The sequence below is a fragment of the Chiloscyllium plagiosum genome, chromosome 9 (genome assembly GCF_004010195.1).
Source record: "Chiloscyllium plagiosum isolate BGI_BamShark_2017 chromosome 9, ASM401019v2, whole genome shotgun sequence".
Taxonomy (NCBI): Eukaryota; Metazoa; Chordata; class Chondrichthyes; order Orectolobiformes; family Hemiscylliidae; genus Chiloscyllium; species Chiloscyllium plagiosum.
Window position 1 is genome coordinate 39,490,814 of NC_057718.1, and position 16,971 is coordinate 39,507,784.

The following is a 16,971-nucleotide window of genomic DNA, read 5'->3' on the forward strand; positions in this document are numbered from 1 at the left end:
TGCAAGGTCTCTTTCTACACGGTTGGGATTCTATGAAATGTGTATAATGCAATTTTTTTGTTTTGGTAAAATAGATCAACATAAACTATAGGTTGTCAAATTCCTGCAAAAGTGTTTGTTTATGGATATCCCAATTGTTTCCAAACAACTCGAAATATTCGAATTCACTCGATTCCAATGCACTAATACGCTTGTAAATTATTATTGTGCAACTTCTTCCAAGCTAAATTGGAAACGACAGAACAACTTCGTCAAAAGAGCACCACATCAATATAGCATACAGTTGAATTAAAAACTCAATATTAGCTATCTCTTTGTGTTTGTGTGTGTGCGTGCAGTAGCTCTGGTTTTTTTAAACGGCCGCTTCACCGCTGACGGGTTGCATCGACAGCTCGACCTTCCGCGGTCGGGTGCAGAGTGGGTGGGGGCGGAGAGAGAAAAGAGTGCGAAGGGAGAGTTAGGCGCGGTGAGGGATTCGCCGCCGCGCGCGCTGCAATTGTCCAGTTGGCGGTTTATTTCGGGTGGGGAAGAGAGAGAAGGGAAATGGGTCCTTGCAGCAGACGTGCAGTTTGGGGGTCAAAGGTCAACCCTTGTGGGGGGGGGGGGTGGAGAGAAGAAGGGGGCGGGAGGCTGCGTTGTTACCTCACCCGACCCGCCCCCAAAACACCCGCGGTGCTCAGGCCACCCGCTGCTTGTTGTCGGGCGGTGATCCGCCGCTCCGCCTGTCAATCCTCCGCGCCAAAGAAGTTTCGCTGCCGTCCTCACCCCCTCCTGCAGCTCCACCCACAACCCCACATCGGCCTCCTTCCATTGTTTCCAACTCACATCGAGTTGCAGTAGTCTGCTTGTATATTATAACTTCTGCAATCAGACGCTTTTGCAATGCCCGGAATGATGGAGAAAGGGTCGGAATACCTGGGGAAAGGCCGATCCAACGGCACCAAGAGCCCGGCTGGAGCCTCTTCCAATGGACACTATTCTGAAGAGAGTGGCAGCGACGACGAGCACGGTGGTAGCCTCGAACGCTATGCGAAAAATTAAAATCAAACTTCATTCGCAGCTGTTGAATTCTTTAAAATCTGAAATCTTTCGGTGTCGGTAGCAGGACGCCGTTTATTACTTTTCCTCAGTTTGCATATCCTAATGTTTTATTTTTTTACTTTCCTTTTTATTGTTACAGATGTCGGAATGCGAGTGGGCTCTGACTATCAGGCATCCATTCCAGAATTTAACCCCGGTAAAGAATCAATCTCAGACTGACGATACTATTAATAAAGTGACTCTTTAGTGATGTGACCCTAGATTGTTCTGGAACTGATCGTGAGGGTTGTTAGCCTCGGCTCCGGTTGTACGTGACCCCCCTCTTCCCTGAGTGGCGGTCTGGAGGGGGGTGTAGGGAAGGTCTTCGCCGTTCAAACTTTCGGCTGGTTATTCCTGCGCGAGGGGGATGAACTGAACAGCTGTTTGCTGTCACTGCGAAGGGCTGGATTTTGTTTGTTTATTTTTGTGTGGAGGGGGCATTTAATGACTGCGAGCGGCAGAGAACCGAAGCCACCCCGGGCAGGAAACCGGCTCTTTAAATAGGCTGGGAGGTACCTGAGCATGCGCACTGCGGCCGGTTGCTGTCGAGCGTGCGCACTGCCACCTGATTTAGAATGAGGCTGTTCAAATCCATTCTGGGACTCTCGAGCTAGTGGCAATGCTTGCCTATTGGGGATGTACTGCATGTTGTCTATCTTCCCAATTGAACCTTTTTTATTTGGTTATTTATTTCCCTCAGTTATCAACTGCTTATCCTTTGCAATTTTAGCTAAACTGGTTATTTGTTTTTGCATTGGTATTTTGCGTTAGAATGTATTTTACCCCTCTTTACCTCTTGAGCACAGTTGCCAAAAATAGTCTCAGACCAGCAATGCCACCTACATTTAAGTATTTCTTTAAAGTATGAAAACATGAGCCATTCAACAACTTTTGAAAAGTGTGGTGCTGGAAAAGCGCAGCAGGCCAGGCAACATCTGAGGAGCAGGCGAATCGATGTCGATTCTCCTGCTCCTTGGATGCTGCCTGGCCTGCTGCGCTTTTCCAGCACCACACATTTCAACTCTGGTCTCCAGCATCTGCACTCCTAACTTTCTCCCATTAAACAACTTGCTAAACTTGTAAATGTGAGAGCATATTTCAAAGTGAAAAATATAATACTTGGTGTGAACTTGAATACAGAATTTATTGTTAGTGACATTGCCTTCAGGCAAGATCATATGGGTTAAATCTTGAAGCAGGTGTGACTGTCGCAATTATATCAAGTCACATAAAATATTCAGCACAGGCATAGGCCATTTGGTGATCTACATCTATCATGGTATCCCTCATATGCCTCTTCTATCAATTCATCTAAAATATTCAACCACTTCTTGTGGTTACGTTTTCACCACTCTGTAACTTTTTTAATACAAAATTGCCAATTAATTTTCTTGGGGACTATTTCCTCTGGCATGATTCTTCTTCATTCATGGAACGTCAGCTTCATTGGCGGGCCATTTTTTATTGCTTGTATCCAGTTGCTCTTGGTGGTGAGCTGCCATTTTGAACTGCTGCAGACTATTTGATATGGCGACACTCACAATGTTGTTAGGGAGAGTCTTCCAGGATTTTAACCCAGTGACAGTAAAGGAACAATGATTTATTCTAAGCCAGGATGGTGTCTGGCTTGGAAGGGAACTTGCAAGTAGTGGTGTTCAAATGTATCTGCTGCCCTCCTTTCTAAATGGTACTGGATGTGATTTGGAGGGTGCTATCTTAAGAATCTTAGAAAATTTCTATAGTGTATCTTGCAGATGATGACCACAAGATAGTGACCATGCAACCTTGTGTGATATGCATTAGTGGTAAAAGGGAATGAAGGTTTATGGATGTGGTGCCAATCAGAAGGGCTAGAGAGTCGTGGATGGTGCCACTCTTCTTGAATGTTCTTGGAGTTGCAGTCATCAAAGCAAGTGGAGAATGTTCCAATATACTCCTGACTGGTGCCTGCTGGACAGGCAGTTAGGAGGTGAGGTATTCGTTGCAAGTTTCCAAGCCTCTGATCAGTAATTATATGGTAAGTCCAGTTCCTTTGTGCTTTTGCTCTTTTCTATAAGGAGAAACATTTATTCACTTAATCAAAACTTTTGATAATTCAAAGACCTCCAATAGATCACCCCTCAGTTGCTGTCCATGAAATATGTATGCAAACATTCCTATTATTATCCCTGTAAACCTTCTCTCCAAGTGCATCAGTATGCTTTCATATAATCTGGTGGCCAGAACTGCACACTTGAATGTAGTTTAATCGATGTTCAACGTATGTCGAGCAAACCTTCCTTACATTTCAGTTTTATCCCTCAAGTCATAAAGCTTAGTTCATTTTTATGATCTTGTTAACCTGTTGTGCAACATTTTAGTAATTGATGATTTTGTACTCTTAAGAGCCCTTTGTTTCTTCTCCCAACCAAGATTTCCACTTTCTAAGTAATAAATGACTAGATTAGATTAGATTACTTACAGTGTGGAAACAGGCCCTTCGGCCCAACAAGTCCACACCGACCCGCCGAAGCGCAACCCACCCATACCCCTACATCTACCCATTACCTAACACTACGGGCAATTTAACATGGTCAATTCACCTGACCTGCACATCTTTGGATTGTGGGAGGAAACCGGAGCACCCGGAGGAAACCCACGCAGACACGGGGAGAATGTGCAAACTCCACACAGTCAGTCGTCTGAGGCGGGAATTGAACCCGGATCTCAGGCGCTGTGAGGCAGCAGTGCTAACCACTGTGCCACCGTGCCGCCGTGACCTTCTTATTCGTCTTCCATAATGCACCATCTCACATTTATCTGTGTTGAACGTCAAGTCCCAATTTATTTGCCCATTTTTGTGCACTTTATTAATATTTTCCTGTGATTTCATGTCTCACAAACTTGATTGAGTTTTTTGTAAAAGTAACAAAGAGGATTGATGAGGGTAGAGCGGTTGACGTGATCCATGTGGACTTCAGTAAGGTACTCGACAAGGTCCCCCATGGGATGCTGATTAGCAAGGTTAGATATTATGGTATACAGGGAGAACTAGCCATTTGGATACAGGACTAGCTCGAAGGTAGAAGACAGAGGGTGGTGGTGGAGGGTTGTTTTCAGACTGGAAGCCTGTGTCCAGTGGAGTGCCACAAGGTTCGGTGCTGAGTCCACTACTTTTCATCATTTGTGTAAATGATTTAAATGTGAGCATCAGAGGTATAGTTGGTAAGTTTGCAGATGACACCAAAATTGGTGATGTAGTGGACAGCAAAGAAGGTTACTCTGATTACAACAGGAGCTTGATCAGATGGGTCAATGGGCTGAGGAGTGGCAGATGGAGTTTAACTTATTTAAATATGAGGTGCTCCATTTTAGGGAAAGCAAATCTTAGCAGGACTTATACAGTTAATGGTATGGTCCTAGGGAGTGTTGCTCAACAGAGGGACCTTGGAGTGCAGGTTCATAGCTCCTTGAAAGTAGAGTCGTAGGTAGATAGGATAACGAAGAAGGCGTTTCGTATGCTTTCCTTTATTGGTCAGAGTATTGAATATAGGAGTTGGAAGGTCATGTTTCAGCTGTACAGGATATTGGTTAGGCCTCTGTTGGAATATTGTGTGCAGTTCTGGTCTACCTTCTATCAGAAGGATGTTGTGAAACTTGAAAGGGTTCAGAGAAGATATACAAGGATGTAGCCAAGGTTGGAGGATTTGAAATATAGGGAGAGGCTGAATAGGCTGTAGCTGTTTTCCCGGGAACGTGGAAGGCTGAGGGGTGTCCTCATAGAGGTTTATAAAATCATGAGGGGCATGGATAGGATAAATAGACAAGGTCTTTTCCCTGAGGTGGGGGAGTCTAGAACTAGAGGGCATAGGTTCAGGGTGAGAGGGAGAGATATAAAAGAGACCTAAGGGGCAACCTTTTCACACAGAAGGTGGTGCATGTGTGGAATGAGCTGCTAGAGGAAGTGGTGGAGGCTGGTACAATCGCATTATTTAAAAGGCATCTGGATGGGTAAATAAAAAGGGTTTAGAGGGATATACATCAAGTGCTGGCAAATGGGACTAAATTAGGTTGGGGTACCTAATTGGCATGGACGAGTTGGAGGGAAGTCTGTTTCCATGCTGTACATCTCTGTGACACTATGACTCTTTGTGGCAATCCTGAGTATTGACTATCTCTACCAGTTTGTTGTAATCTGCAAATTTTGAAGCCGTAGTCTGGATTGCAGCTAGGAAAATCTGAAACATAGCTTTTCATTTTCTTTCACTGTAAATATTCCTTTACTCCACTCTCCTGCTCTCTTTTTCCATTCTATAACAATCCATTCTATAATGGTTATGGACTCCACATATTTAAACATATATTCATTAGGTTGTTTTGGGGTGCCTTATCAAAGGCCTGTTGAAACTTCAGTTAAACTACACGTAATAAATTTCATCAACAGAATTGCACTGCTTTTTCCTTTCCTATGTCATATAGCATATATTAATATTTTTCCTGATTTAGCATGAGCACTTGGAGATTCTTCATTTGATCATTAGTTTATTCTGTCAGTTGATTTCATTCCAGATATTAGTCATTCACAGTTAACCTCATTAGGCTTGAATTTGGGCTTTGGGTGAAACAGACACAGTTAAGGGTCAAATAAAAGCAAAATACTACAGATTTGGAAATCTGAAATAAAACAACATGCGGGAGAAACTCAGGATGTTTGGTACTGTCTGTGGAGGGAGAAACAGAGTTAATGTTTCAAGTCAAAGACAACTTCTCCATTCCAGTGAACTCAAAAATTTTGGACTCAGAATGTTAACTCAGTTTCTTTCCTCAAAGATGCTGCCAGACTTCTGATTTTATTTGAATGAGGCTCAAATTTGAAGACTAATACCATCTGCATCAAAAATGACATTAAAATGCAGATCTCTAAAATGAATGCACTGCTGTTCAGGTGTTCCTTGGGCCTCTAAAACAGGAGCTTTAGGTCCCTTGATTATTTAAAAGGTGCTCAGTACATGTTATAGGTGTCTTTGCTGAAATTAGTGTACAATGAGGAGGGCTATCATAGAGTCATAGAGATGTACAGCATGGAAACAGACTCCTTGGTCCAACCCGTCACCACTAAAGATTAAATAGTTGTTGCAGTACATGAAATACTGCCAACAGAAGGTGAGTTTTTTTTCAATTTAACCACTCTGGGCCAGAAGTACAAGAAAAGAAGCCTTTTTGTTGTTATCCTTGACCCCTTCCTTCATTGTAGTCATAGAGTTGCAAAGCATGGCAACATATCAGTGGTCTTGAACTCTTCAAAGGGGATGCAATTGTTTAGTATTTCCAAAACACACACCAATACAGAGGTAGTGTATTGGAGGAAATTCAAGTTTTTTTATGGTCTTTACAAGTGGAACCTCCACCACATTCATCCTAGCCTGCCAAAAATGCCACATGAAAATAGTATGGAGACAAGAAGCAAAGGAAGGTTGTTTTCCCATCAAAAAAGATTCAGCATTTTGGAACCCAGTTTGCATCTCCTTTGGGAGATGAATATCTGGCCCACTATATTTATTTATACGTCAACAAATAAAAGGTCCATCTTGATTGAACTGAGACATTACTCCCCGATGGCAATAGTTGTACATAGACTATGGAAGTCATAGTCTTGATGTCTGAAAACTATTTCTTTGTAATCTTAATCTCAAAGTAATTTATCAATTTTCTTTCAGGTGCTACGAAATATAACGATAAAGAAATTGGTGGCATGCTGGTTTGGTCCCCTTATCATGTCATTCCAGATATGAAATGTAAGTAAATTAATCATCTTTTATTCTCCTTTCTTAGATATTATTTCTTCAAATCTTATTTTTCAGTATATGAAATTACTCTTCAAAATGTATGATAATTTTCAGGAAATGAAAATTTAATTGAGCTAAAATCTGGGACCTTTTGGGAACTTTAGGCCAGATTCTGAAATCTGTTGCACAGTCTCAGGGTTTGGTAAACACAGCGATACTTGGTTTCTGCCATATTACTGGAAATTTTAAACAGAACAGTAGATAGGGGAGCACTACAGAAACATGAATTTAATTGACATAAGAACTGTGGAGGTATTCCATGTTATCACCACTTTGAACTTGAAAAAACAGACTGGTAGTTTCCAGTGCACAAATTACAACAACTTTTATTTACTTACAATTATTATGCTTACATAGATTACATTTATATTTAAAAATATCCACTTTCTGCTATAAAGTACCTAAAAATTAAATCTTGACCTTTGATGAATTCAATATTTTTGCATCTTAATTATGTACAATTTTGTATATTTGCCAGTGCAATGCTCAAAGTAAGCTAAATGTTTAGCAAGACATGTGTGGTACTTCATCAGATGCACAACTTAGAAGTCAGAGAATTATGCCTCTTTAAGACAACAAAATTTAATTGATAAGTGTACATAGGCTCATTGTGACCCTTATAGTGCGGTGGAAGTGTGTCTACTTTTGGTCAGAAGATCGGGGTTCACATCCCATCTTTGTCACAACAAATCTCAACAAATTGGTTTAAAAATATCAAGGTAGGCTCCGTTATTAATACCAATTATGTAGTTATGAATGTTGGCATATTTGATTGCATTTGCCACTTTCCGGTTGCAGTGCAGAAAGATCCAGTAGTTGAATGCAAAAATAATCTTGGCACCCAAACATGTATCTGTGTGCATTAGGTTTATATGATTTAATACATTGCAACACAGCCTCTAAAATACACGTCGACCAGGCTAATTATCTGCGACCATCTATATCAGACAAATGATGATAACTAGGCGAAAGTGAGAACTGCAGATGCTGGAGACCAGAGTCAATATTAGAGTGATACTGGAAAAACACAGCAGGTCAGGCAGCATCCGAGGACCAGGAAATTCGATGTTTCAGGCAGGAGCCCTTCATCAGGAATAAACAACTGACTGGCTGTGCTTTTACAGCACCACACTCACGAGTATGTTCCTCTGCCTAACTAATTGAGACTCCCTGAAATTTGCACATATTGACTGCCAAATTTGCTAACTGTGTAAGAAGCTGATTGTTTGAGATTTACTGATTTAAATAAATGGTCATTTGCTTTGAGATTGATTTAATATACTGCAGTGGATCCACCAATTTTAACCAGATTAGCAAGTCTAAGATCTTTACTCCTTCAAAATCATAAGTGTTACTAAGTGCAATAGGTTTAGCCACCATCATGTACAGTGAGTGAATTTGTCTTGCAAGAACATGCTGTGGGATGTTGTGGTAAACAATATATTGTAATAGCAGTTTGATGTCCATTTCCTGTTCCTAACAGCTTGAAGTTGCACTAAACTATCTATTTATTCTATTTCAAAAAATATAAATGAAAAAATGACCTAAGTGAGTTACTAAAGCACTGTTGTCCAGTGGTTTAGTCACAGCTACACACAGTTATAGACTCAGAGATGTACAGCACAGAAACAGGTCCTACGGTCCAACCCGTCCATGCCGACGATATATCCCAAACCATTCTAGTCCCACCTGCCAGCACCTGGCCCATATCCCTCCAAACCCTTCCTATTCATATATCCATCCAGATGCCTTTTAAATGTTGCAATTGTACTAGCCTCCACCACTTCCTCTGGCAGCTCATTCCATACATGTACCACCTTCTGAGTGAAGACGTTGCCCCTTAGGTCCCTTTTATATCTTTCCCCTTTCATCCTAAACCTATGCCCTCTAGTTCTGGACTCCTTCACCCCAGGGAAAAGATCTTGTCTATTTACCCTATCTATGCTCCTCATGATTTTATAAATTCAGTTATGACAAATTGTGAATTCTTTTAGAAATGAAAAATGCATAGATAACACACACTGAACATGTAACTTCATTACTCATTATTGTGGCATATCTATTTTAATTTTGTTTGTTTGTTGCACATTGCTTCAGCCACCGCTGTGGTTCAGCAATTTCTTTTGGATAACACATCTTTAAAATTCCAACATGGAATGGCTCTCAATTGATCTCATGAGTTTTTTTTTAGGTCCTGCAGTTTGAATAGCAGTTGTACTCTGAACTACGTTTTTGTTTATATAATCTGTAGTAAAAGAAACATGTCATCTAAACAGCAAAAAAAATCCATTGACTGTTGTATCAAACAGCTTTTTGGTCATTATAAACTTGTCACGCCAATCAAATATAAAGCTGTCTTTAAATGTTGAGAACTTCTCAGCACACTCTAGTTTCCAGATTTCTTATCAAACAATAGTTAAAATCAAAGGACTTCAGCTTAGTTTCTTTATGTAGCAATTAAATTTTCTGACCTAAAAAGGATAACTTAACTTGCTAAACTGTGTCATCGAATCATAGAGATGTACAGCATGGAAACAGACCCTTCGGTCCATGCCAACCAGATATCCTAACCTAATCTAGTCCCGTTTGCCAGCACTTGGCCCATATCCCTCTAAACCCTTCCTATTCATATACTCATCCAGATGCCTTTTAAATCTTGCAGTTGTACCAGCCTCCACCACTTCCTCTGGCAGCTCATTCCATACATGCATCATTCTCTAAGTGAAAAGTTGCCCCTGAGGTCTCTTTTATATCTTTCCCCTCTCACCCTAAACCTATGCCCTCTAGTTCTGGACTTCCCCCACCTCAGGGAAAATACTTTGTCTGTTTATCCTATCCATGCCCCTCATGATTTTATAAATCTCTGTGAGGTCACCCATCAGCCTTCAATGCTCCAGGGAAAACAGCCCTCGCCTTTTCAGCCTCTCCCTATAGCTCAAATCCTCCAACCCTGACAACATTCTTGTGAACTGTGTGTTATCAATCACACTGTTTTGGCAGAATGATTACATATTCTGATAATTCTGCTGAGTAGTATAACAGAAAATCAATTTAAATGTATTACAGTATAGTGTACATTTGCTATCACATGAACTTCTGCAATGAGGCACTTTATTGGTGATTCAAATGAAGACAACAGCCAAACTGAAATTGTACTGTAGTAAATGTCCAAATCAGAAATGAGTAAAACCATGACTGATCAGATAATCCTCAACACCATTTTACTGCCCTTTCCCCACATCCTTTAATTTCCTTACTGTTCAAAAATCTGCACATCTCAGCCTTGAATGTACTTAATGCTACAGTTTCTATAGTCCTCTGATAAAGAATTCCACAGATTCACTACTTTGTGAGAGAGGAATTTCTTCTTCACCTCTGTCCTAATTGAGTGACCCCTCCTTACTCTGGGATGTACCCTCTGGAGCTAGACTCTCCCTCAAGAGGAAGAATCTCTCAGCATCTATGTTGTCTAACCCCTGAAGAATCTTGTGTCTTTCAATAAATTCACCTCTCATTCTTCTAAACTCCACTGATTACATGCCCGGCATACTCAACCTCTCCTCATAAGAACATTTTTCCATACCCACGATCAATCTAGTGAACCCTTCATGGACTGTCTCCCATGACAGAATGAGATGAGGCAACCAAAACTGTTCATGGTATTCTAAATGTGGTGTAACTAGTGCCTTGTATAGTTTTAACAAGACTTCCTTATTTTTATACTCCCATTTCGTTTGCTATTTTCTTGTGATTTATGTATGAGGACCCATAATTTCAGTTCTCTGCAGTCCTTCTCCATTTAAATAATATTCAGATCCTTTCCTACATCTGCCAAGTTTTTGCTGACTCACTTAACCTGTCTATGTGCCTGTTTAGACTCTCGTGTCATCCAATTGTCTTCCCACCTATTTTTGTATCATCAGTAAACTTGGCAATAGTACATTCACTTTGCTCATCTGAGTCATTAATGCATGTTGTAAATGTGGCCCCAAAAATGAACCCCGTGGCACCCAGCTTGCAATTCTAAACATTCTCTCTTTATCCCATGTCTCTGTCTTCTATTAATTAGCCAATCGTCAATCCATGTTAAAATATTTTACCCTCAATACCCCAGTCTCTTATCTTATTAAGGTACCTTTATCAAATGTCTGAAAATTAGAATACAGAAAATTATATGTACTCTTATCCCTTTATTTAGCTTTCTTTTCAACACCATAAAGGAAGTCTTCTTATAAATCTCTAAGGCATAATGTACTGCTTCTACTTGATTATATTATGTATTTTTAAATGGTTGGCTATTTTATCATTTAATAATGGGCTCAAACATTTTCCCAATGATCATAAGGCATAGGAGTGGAAGTAAGACCATTTGGCCCATCGAATCCACTCCGCCATTCAATCATGGCTGATGGGCATTTCAGTGCCACTTACCCGCATTCTCCCCTTATCCCTTAATTCCTTGCGAGATTAAGAATTTATCAATCTCTGCCTTGAGGACATTTAACGTCCTGGCCTCCACTGCGCTCCGTGGCAATGAATTCTGTAGGCCCACCACTCTCTGGTTGAAGGAATGTCTCCTCGTTTCCATTTTAAATTGACCCTCTCTAACCCATGGGTCCTAGTATCCCCGCCTGATGGAAACAAATTCCCAACATCCACCCTTTCTAAGCCATGACAGATAATAAGTTCCTTGGCTTTTTGTTACCTGTTTTTTGTCATCGTCTTGCTTTCATTATGGTGTTACATTGGCAGTTTTCAAAGCCTCTGGGATATTTCCAGAATCCAAGCAATCTTGGAGGATTGCTACCCATATGTCCACTGTCACTGTTGCTACTTCCTTTAATATCAGTTGATGCAAACCATCAAGTTTAGGGAACATTTCCACATGTAGCCCCTTTGGTTTCCTTAGTACTTTTTCTCTAGTGATAATTATTGTTTTTATTTCCCCTCCCCTTTTGCTCCTTGATTGTTAAGTGCTTTTGGAATGCCAGTAATGTTGTCTTCTACTGTGAAGACGAGGGTAACGTTTTTATTCAATGTCCTGCTATTTTCAGGTTTCTCATTATCATTTCCCCTGGCTCATCCTCCAATGGCCTATGTTCACTTTGGCCTCTCTCTCGTTCTCTCTCTCACGCGCGCGCTCTCTCTCTCTCTCTCTTTTTTTTTATATATATATATATATATATGAAGGAGCTCGTACTGTCCATTTTGATATTACTTCCTAAGTTTACCTTCAAATTTCTTTTCGACCCCTTTTCTTTGGGCATCTTACGTTGGTTTTGGAACTTTCCCAATTCATGGTTTATCACTAATCTTTGCAATATTGTATGATTTTGCTTTCAATTTGTTACCATCTTTAACTATGTTAGGCAATAAATGATAGCCTGGCCAACAATGCCCACATCCCTTGAATTAGTTTAAAAAAGAAATTGGTAAATTGAAGATTCTGCTGAGTGATTCTTCTATATCTGCAACCTTTTGAAAGTCTCCATTTCAATCAGAATTTGGAAGGTTCTGATGAAATCAAGTAAAAATGACTCCATAAATGTTAGGCTGTTAAATACAGCCTGAGTAACTATTCAACGACCCAATGCTTACCTTGCACACTACCAAATGCACCTCCTCCAGCCTCTGACTTGAAATCTGTGAAGCAGATCATTCTCCACCCATGCCAAACCTGACCCCCACTCAAAATCCAACTGTCCCTGCCCCTGCTGGATCTTATTTCTCGCACTTATTGTAACCTACACTAAACACTGCAAAACTTACCTTGGCACCACCTTGCCATCTGGCACTCAACTTACCAAGCAGCAGATCACCTATTCTCCCAGTACTCTTAACTTCATAGTTAGCTTTTACTATTGTTTGACCACAGCTGTGATTTAAATTTAAGAATAAGGTAGCTGACCACTGTGAAAAGAGGACATGGTTTGTCTTCTCCAACCATTCTGTGCTATGAGAGAACTATCATAGCTCCATATTTCTGAAGGAGCGCTGATCAGCCTCTCAGAAATGTGGAACTGTCTCCTTTCGTTTTAAAAAAAAAAGGACAGGCTGCTACTCCTCAGAAAATCTCACCTGTTACGCTTGGAATGCTACAAATCTAATCCAAGTGCAAAAGAAATGTATTTCATATTGCATTGCTTATGATGAGCGAATGCTATACTTGTTTAATATCTGCAAAATCCATTTTGATGTTAGCATTAACAAAGTCATAAGTTCTTTTCAAATAATCTTATAAAAAAGGAAGCAATCCAGTTGAATTAAATGGGATACCTGAACTGATTAAAAACCAAAAGCACTGCGGATGCTATAAATCGGAAACGAAAATCAAAGTTGCTAGAAAAACACAGTAGGTCTGTCAGCATCTGAAGAGCAATTAGAGTTAATGTTTTTGGTCCAGTGACCCAAAACTGAAGGGTTAAGTCTGACCTCTCTCCTCAAATGCTGCTAAACCTACTGAGCTTTTCCAGCAACTTTGGTTTTTGCGCCTAAACTGATGTTTGCTCTTTATCTGCATTATTCTGCTTATTGACAGGGAAGGGAATTAAGGATTTTTATGACTATTAAACATTGAGTGCCACCATTTGTAGAGATGCTTCGTGGGCACTCTATTGATGTTCGTAGATTTGGTCAATTTTGCATTTTCTATTTGAAATTGCAATTCATGTGCATCAAATGAATTAAGCAACATGGATCTATGTATTTAAATCTGAAAGAAAACCTGACTTCTGTTCCTTAATGATAAGGTCCTGGGGGGTGTTACTGAACAAAGAGACCTTGGAGTGCAGATCATAGCTCCTTGAAAGTGGAGTTGCAGGTAGATAGGATAGTGAAGAAGGTGTTTGGTATGCTTTCCTTTATTGGTCAGAGCATTGAGTCTATGAGTTGGAAGGTCATTTTGCAGCTGTACAGGACATTGGTTAGGCCACTTTTGGAATATTGTGTCACCCTCCAATGAGAAGGATGTTGTGAAACTTGGAAGGGTTCAGAAAAGATTTTCAAGCAAGTCGCCAGGGTTGGGCTATAGAGAGAGGCTGAAAAGGCTGGGGATGTTTTCCCTGGAATGTGTGACCTCCTAGAGGTTTGTAAAATCATGGGGGGCATGGATAAGGTAAATAGACAAGGTATTTTCCCTGGGTGGGGAGGCCAGAGCTAGAGGGCATAGGTTTAGGGTGAGAGGGTGGTGTGTGTATGGGATGAGCTGCCAGAGGAAGTGGTGGATGCTGGGACAATTAACAACATTTAAAATGCATCTGGATGGGTATGTGAATAGGAAGGATTTAGCTAGATATGGGCCAAGTGCTGGCAAATGGGACTGGATTAATTTAGGATATCTGGTCGGAATGTACAAGTTGGACTGAGAGGTCTATTTCCGTGCTGTACATCTCTATGACTAAAATTCAACCAATAAACATCAGGTCTATTAGCATCTGAAAAAAAATGAGAGTGCGCTAACTTTCTGAGCCAACCTTCTTCAGAAGTAGCAATATTGAGAATTGATATTTTCTCTCCTCAGATACTGTTGGACGTACTGTACTTTTAATGCATTTGTTTTATTTCAAAATGTTCTGTTACATTTTATAGAAGGGGTAATAATTATTGATTACTTCTTTAAGATGTTCTATTGATTGATTGATGTGAGGGATCGATGGACCATTTTTTAAAAATTCCGCATCCATTGCTAGTATCAAGTGTGCCAAGATCTGGTATAACACCAGATAGGTGCAAACTAAAACTTCCTTTCCTCAACAAAGCACTGTAACTTTAGCAACTACTATTTTCATTTCCCCGACAAGAGGATTTCAACTATAGCAATCTTCTTTTTAGAAAATAATTTATACTTGCTATTATTTATACTTCCAGCTAATTAGTAATAAATCTTAGTTGAGGCTGTATTTGAAAGCAAACCATAATCCTTAGTCAGACTATTGAATTTGTTGTAAGTCGTGACTTTTAGCATTGTACAGATGTTAGCAGAGCACCAATGCTTTTACAAAATGTTGCTGTAATATATTCTACAGAAAATCATTTGGAAAATAATTGCATACCTAATACAGATTTGGCCATAGCAAATTTAAAGGAGATGTAAAATAACCATTTTGATTAAAAGTAAACATGATACATTTAGCAAGCAGATTACACCAATTTGGAAAGCACTGATCACTTCGTATTTTTAAAGTATGTCCCCTCTACATTGCAAATTATAAATCACTAAAACACATGATGTTTTCTGTTCAACTTGACACTACTTTATAAATTTCATTAGGCCCTCTTCGCTTGAAATTTATATTGTCCTCTCGCACATTGAGAGTGTTGAAGACAGATTTTTATTTCATCAGTAGTTTGTAACAACAATAGACTTCTTTCCTCTGTTAGTTTTTAATATTGCAGACTGGCATGAATGTGACTGGAATTGTTGTCTTGCTGCACTGTGGATGGAGGTTAGTTTTCCTTTTAAGAGTAACTGATGCTGATGTTAGCATGATGATTTTCAACAAAAGTCTGTATTGTGTAATACTTGTTAAAAATTCTGTATTTTTGTTTGTTTTTATAGTGGATGAGTATATTGCAGTTGCAAAGGAGAAGCATGGCTATAATGTGGAACAGGTTTGTGAAAAAACTATTCCAATAGTTATCTTAGAAGGCAGATTGCACACTTCAAATTTAGAGTCCAAAACTTTGGTTTCTTGTTGTTTTAAGGTTTTTTATAATGTTTAACCACATTAAACAGAAAGGATTTATTTCATTGAGACATTTAAATCACTTAAATAAACCATGTATTTTTAGTTGTCAGATCGTATTTGGCTGCCTGAATTCCATCAGTGAAACTATTTTCTCATCAGATATACATTTTATACTAAGAATTTAATGTTGGTGCAAAGTGTTTACATTTTATGCCAGCAATAAACACGTTATAAATCCTAAATTAGCGCCTGATCTGACTTTATTGCAAAGTAGGCAGTCTTGTTCTATTATGAGAGATTATCATTATGAGGTTGGACATAAATTATGTCATTTGCACTGAGTTGTATCTGTACCACATGTTTATTGTATAAATGTAATTAAAGAATAAATTCATTATGTGATGTCATACCATCTGACTCAAAAACTCCAGCTTCCATTCTGATTTGAGTAATTAGGCAAATAAACCAAACAGACTGTTATGTTGATTAAAATTTCTCTAGAACCTTTTGAGTTACGGAGAAAACTCTTAAAATTGTCCATTCTACCTGCTTCCTCATGACCCTTTTTGTAATTTTGGGTGAGGATGAGTTTGGGATCAGCTGCTTCATGCACTGTTGAATAGACAATATGGTGACAATATTTTGAGGAGTTACTTATGACAACTAGTAAGTGGAGAGATCTTAACAAATTTAATAGCAGGATCACATTTGAAATATTTACTTCCATTTGCTAGATAACTACCAATCAAACCAAAAGACTGACCAGCTGATGATTGGGAAGACCTAGTGGGATGAGCTGTCGCAGTACCAGTTGCAGGGAGATGGTTTTGCAGCAGATTGGCTTAAGTTCTGATGACCCACAGCAATACTGGAAAAGCAGTTAACTGCTAGGTCTGGCAGATCTTCACTCCTTTAGTGACTAGATTTCCCAAATCCTGGAAACCTGGCTTTCAACCAGATGTAATTAAATACATGTGCTACTAAACTGTGAGGTGCAGACCTTCATTAGTATGTTTTTTAATTGCTATCCAGCCTCTTGAGGGTAAGCTACTTGCCTGTGTCCTGTCCTACCCCAGTTAAACTGGAAGTTGGCAAATTCATTGCAGATTGAAGTTGAGTTTCAGACTTTTACATTGTTTAACCCTCTTCCAGGGGGAAAAAAAGGGTTGTAGGCAGGTGGTTAAAATCCCTTTTACTATATTATTGCAGGAAAGTTGGCATTTCAGGTGAGGGAAAAAAAGCAAAGGGGGAATGGAGGAGAAAGTCATCAGCTGTGCAAAGACAAATTCTGATATTCAAGGGACAGAATTGTGAGAAAAACCATGAACTTCCTGAGAACCCTCTAATGTGTCCTTATAGATTGAATGGTCAGTGCCTCA

At 39.6% G+C, this 16,971-nt stretch overlaps 1 protein-coding gene across 5 annotated transcripts in view; it reads left to right on the forward strand.

Annotated features, from left to right (window-relative positions):
- The first annotated feature begins 597 nt into the window (after positions 1–597).
- rcor3 (REST corepressor 3) overlaps positions 598–16,971 on the forward strand; it is a 67,262-nt gene continuing 50,888 nt past the window's right edge. Inside the window, exons 1-4 of one of the 5 annotated variants that reach the window (XM_043695752.1) lie at positions 598–1,012; positions 1,181–1,237; positions 6,777–6,854; positions 15,463–15,515. In XM_043695752.1, coding sequence (XP_043551687.1) covers positions 883–1,012; positions 1,181–1,237; positions 6,777–6,854; positions 15,463–15,515 — 318 coding nt within the window. In that variant the 5' untranslated portion in view covers positions 598–882. The remainder of the gene's footprint in view (positions 1,013–1,180; positions 1,238–6,776; positions 6,855–15,462; positions 15,516–16,971) is intronic. The other 4 variants (XM_043695757.1, XM_043695753.1, XM_043695755.1 and 1 more) reach the window with 4 other exon arrangements.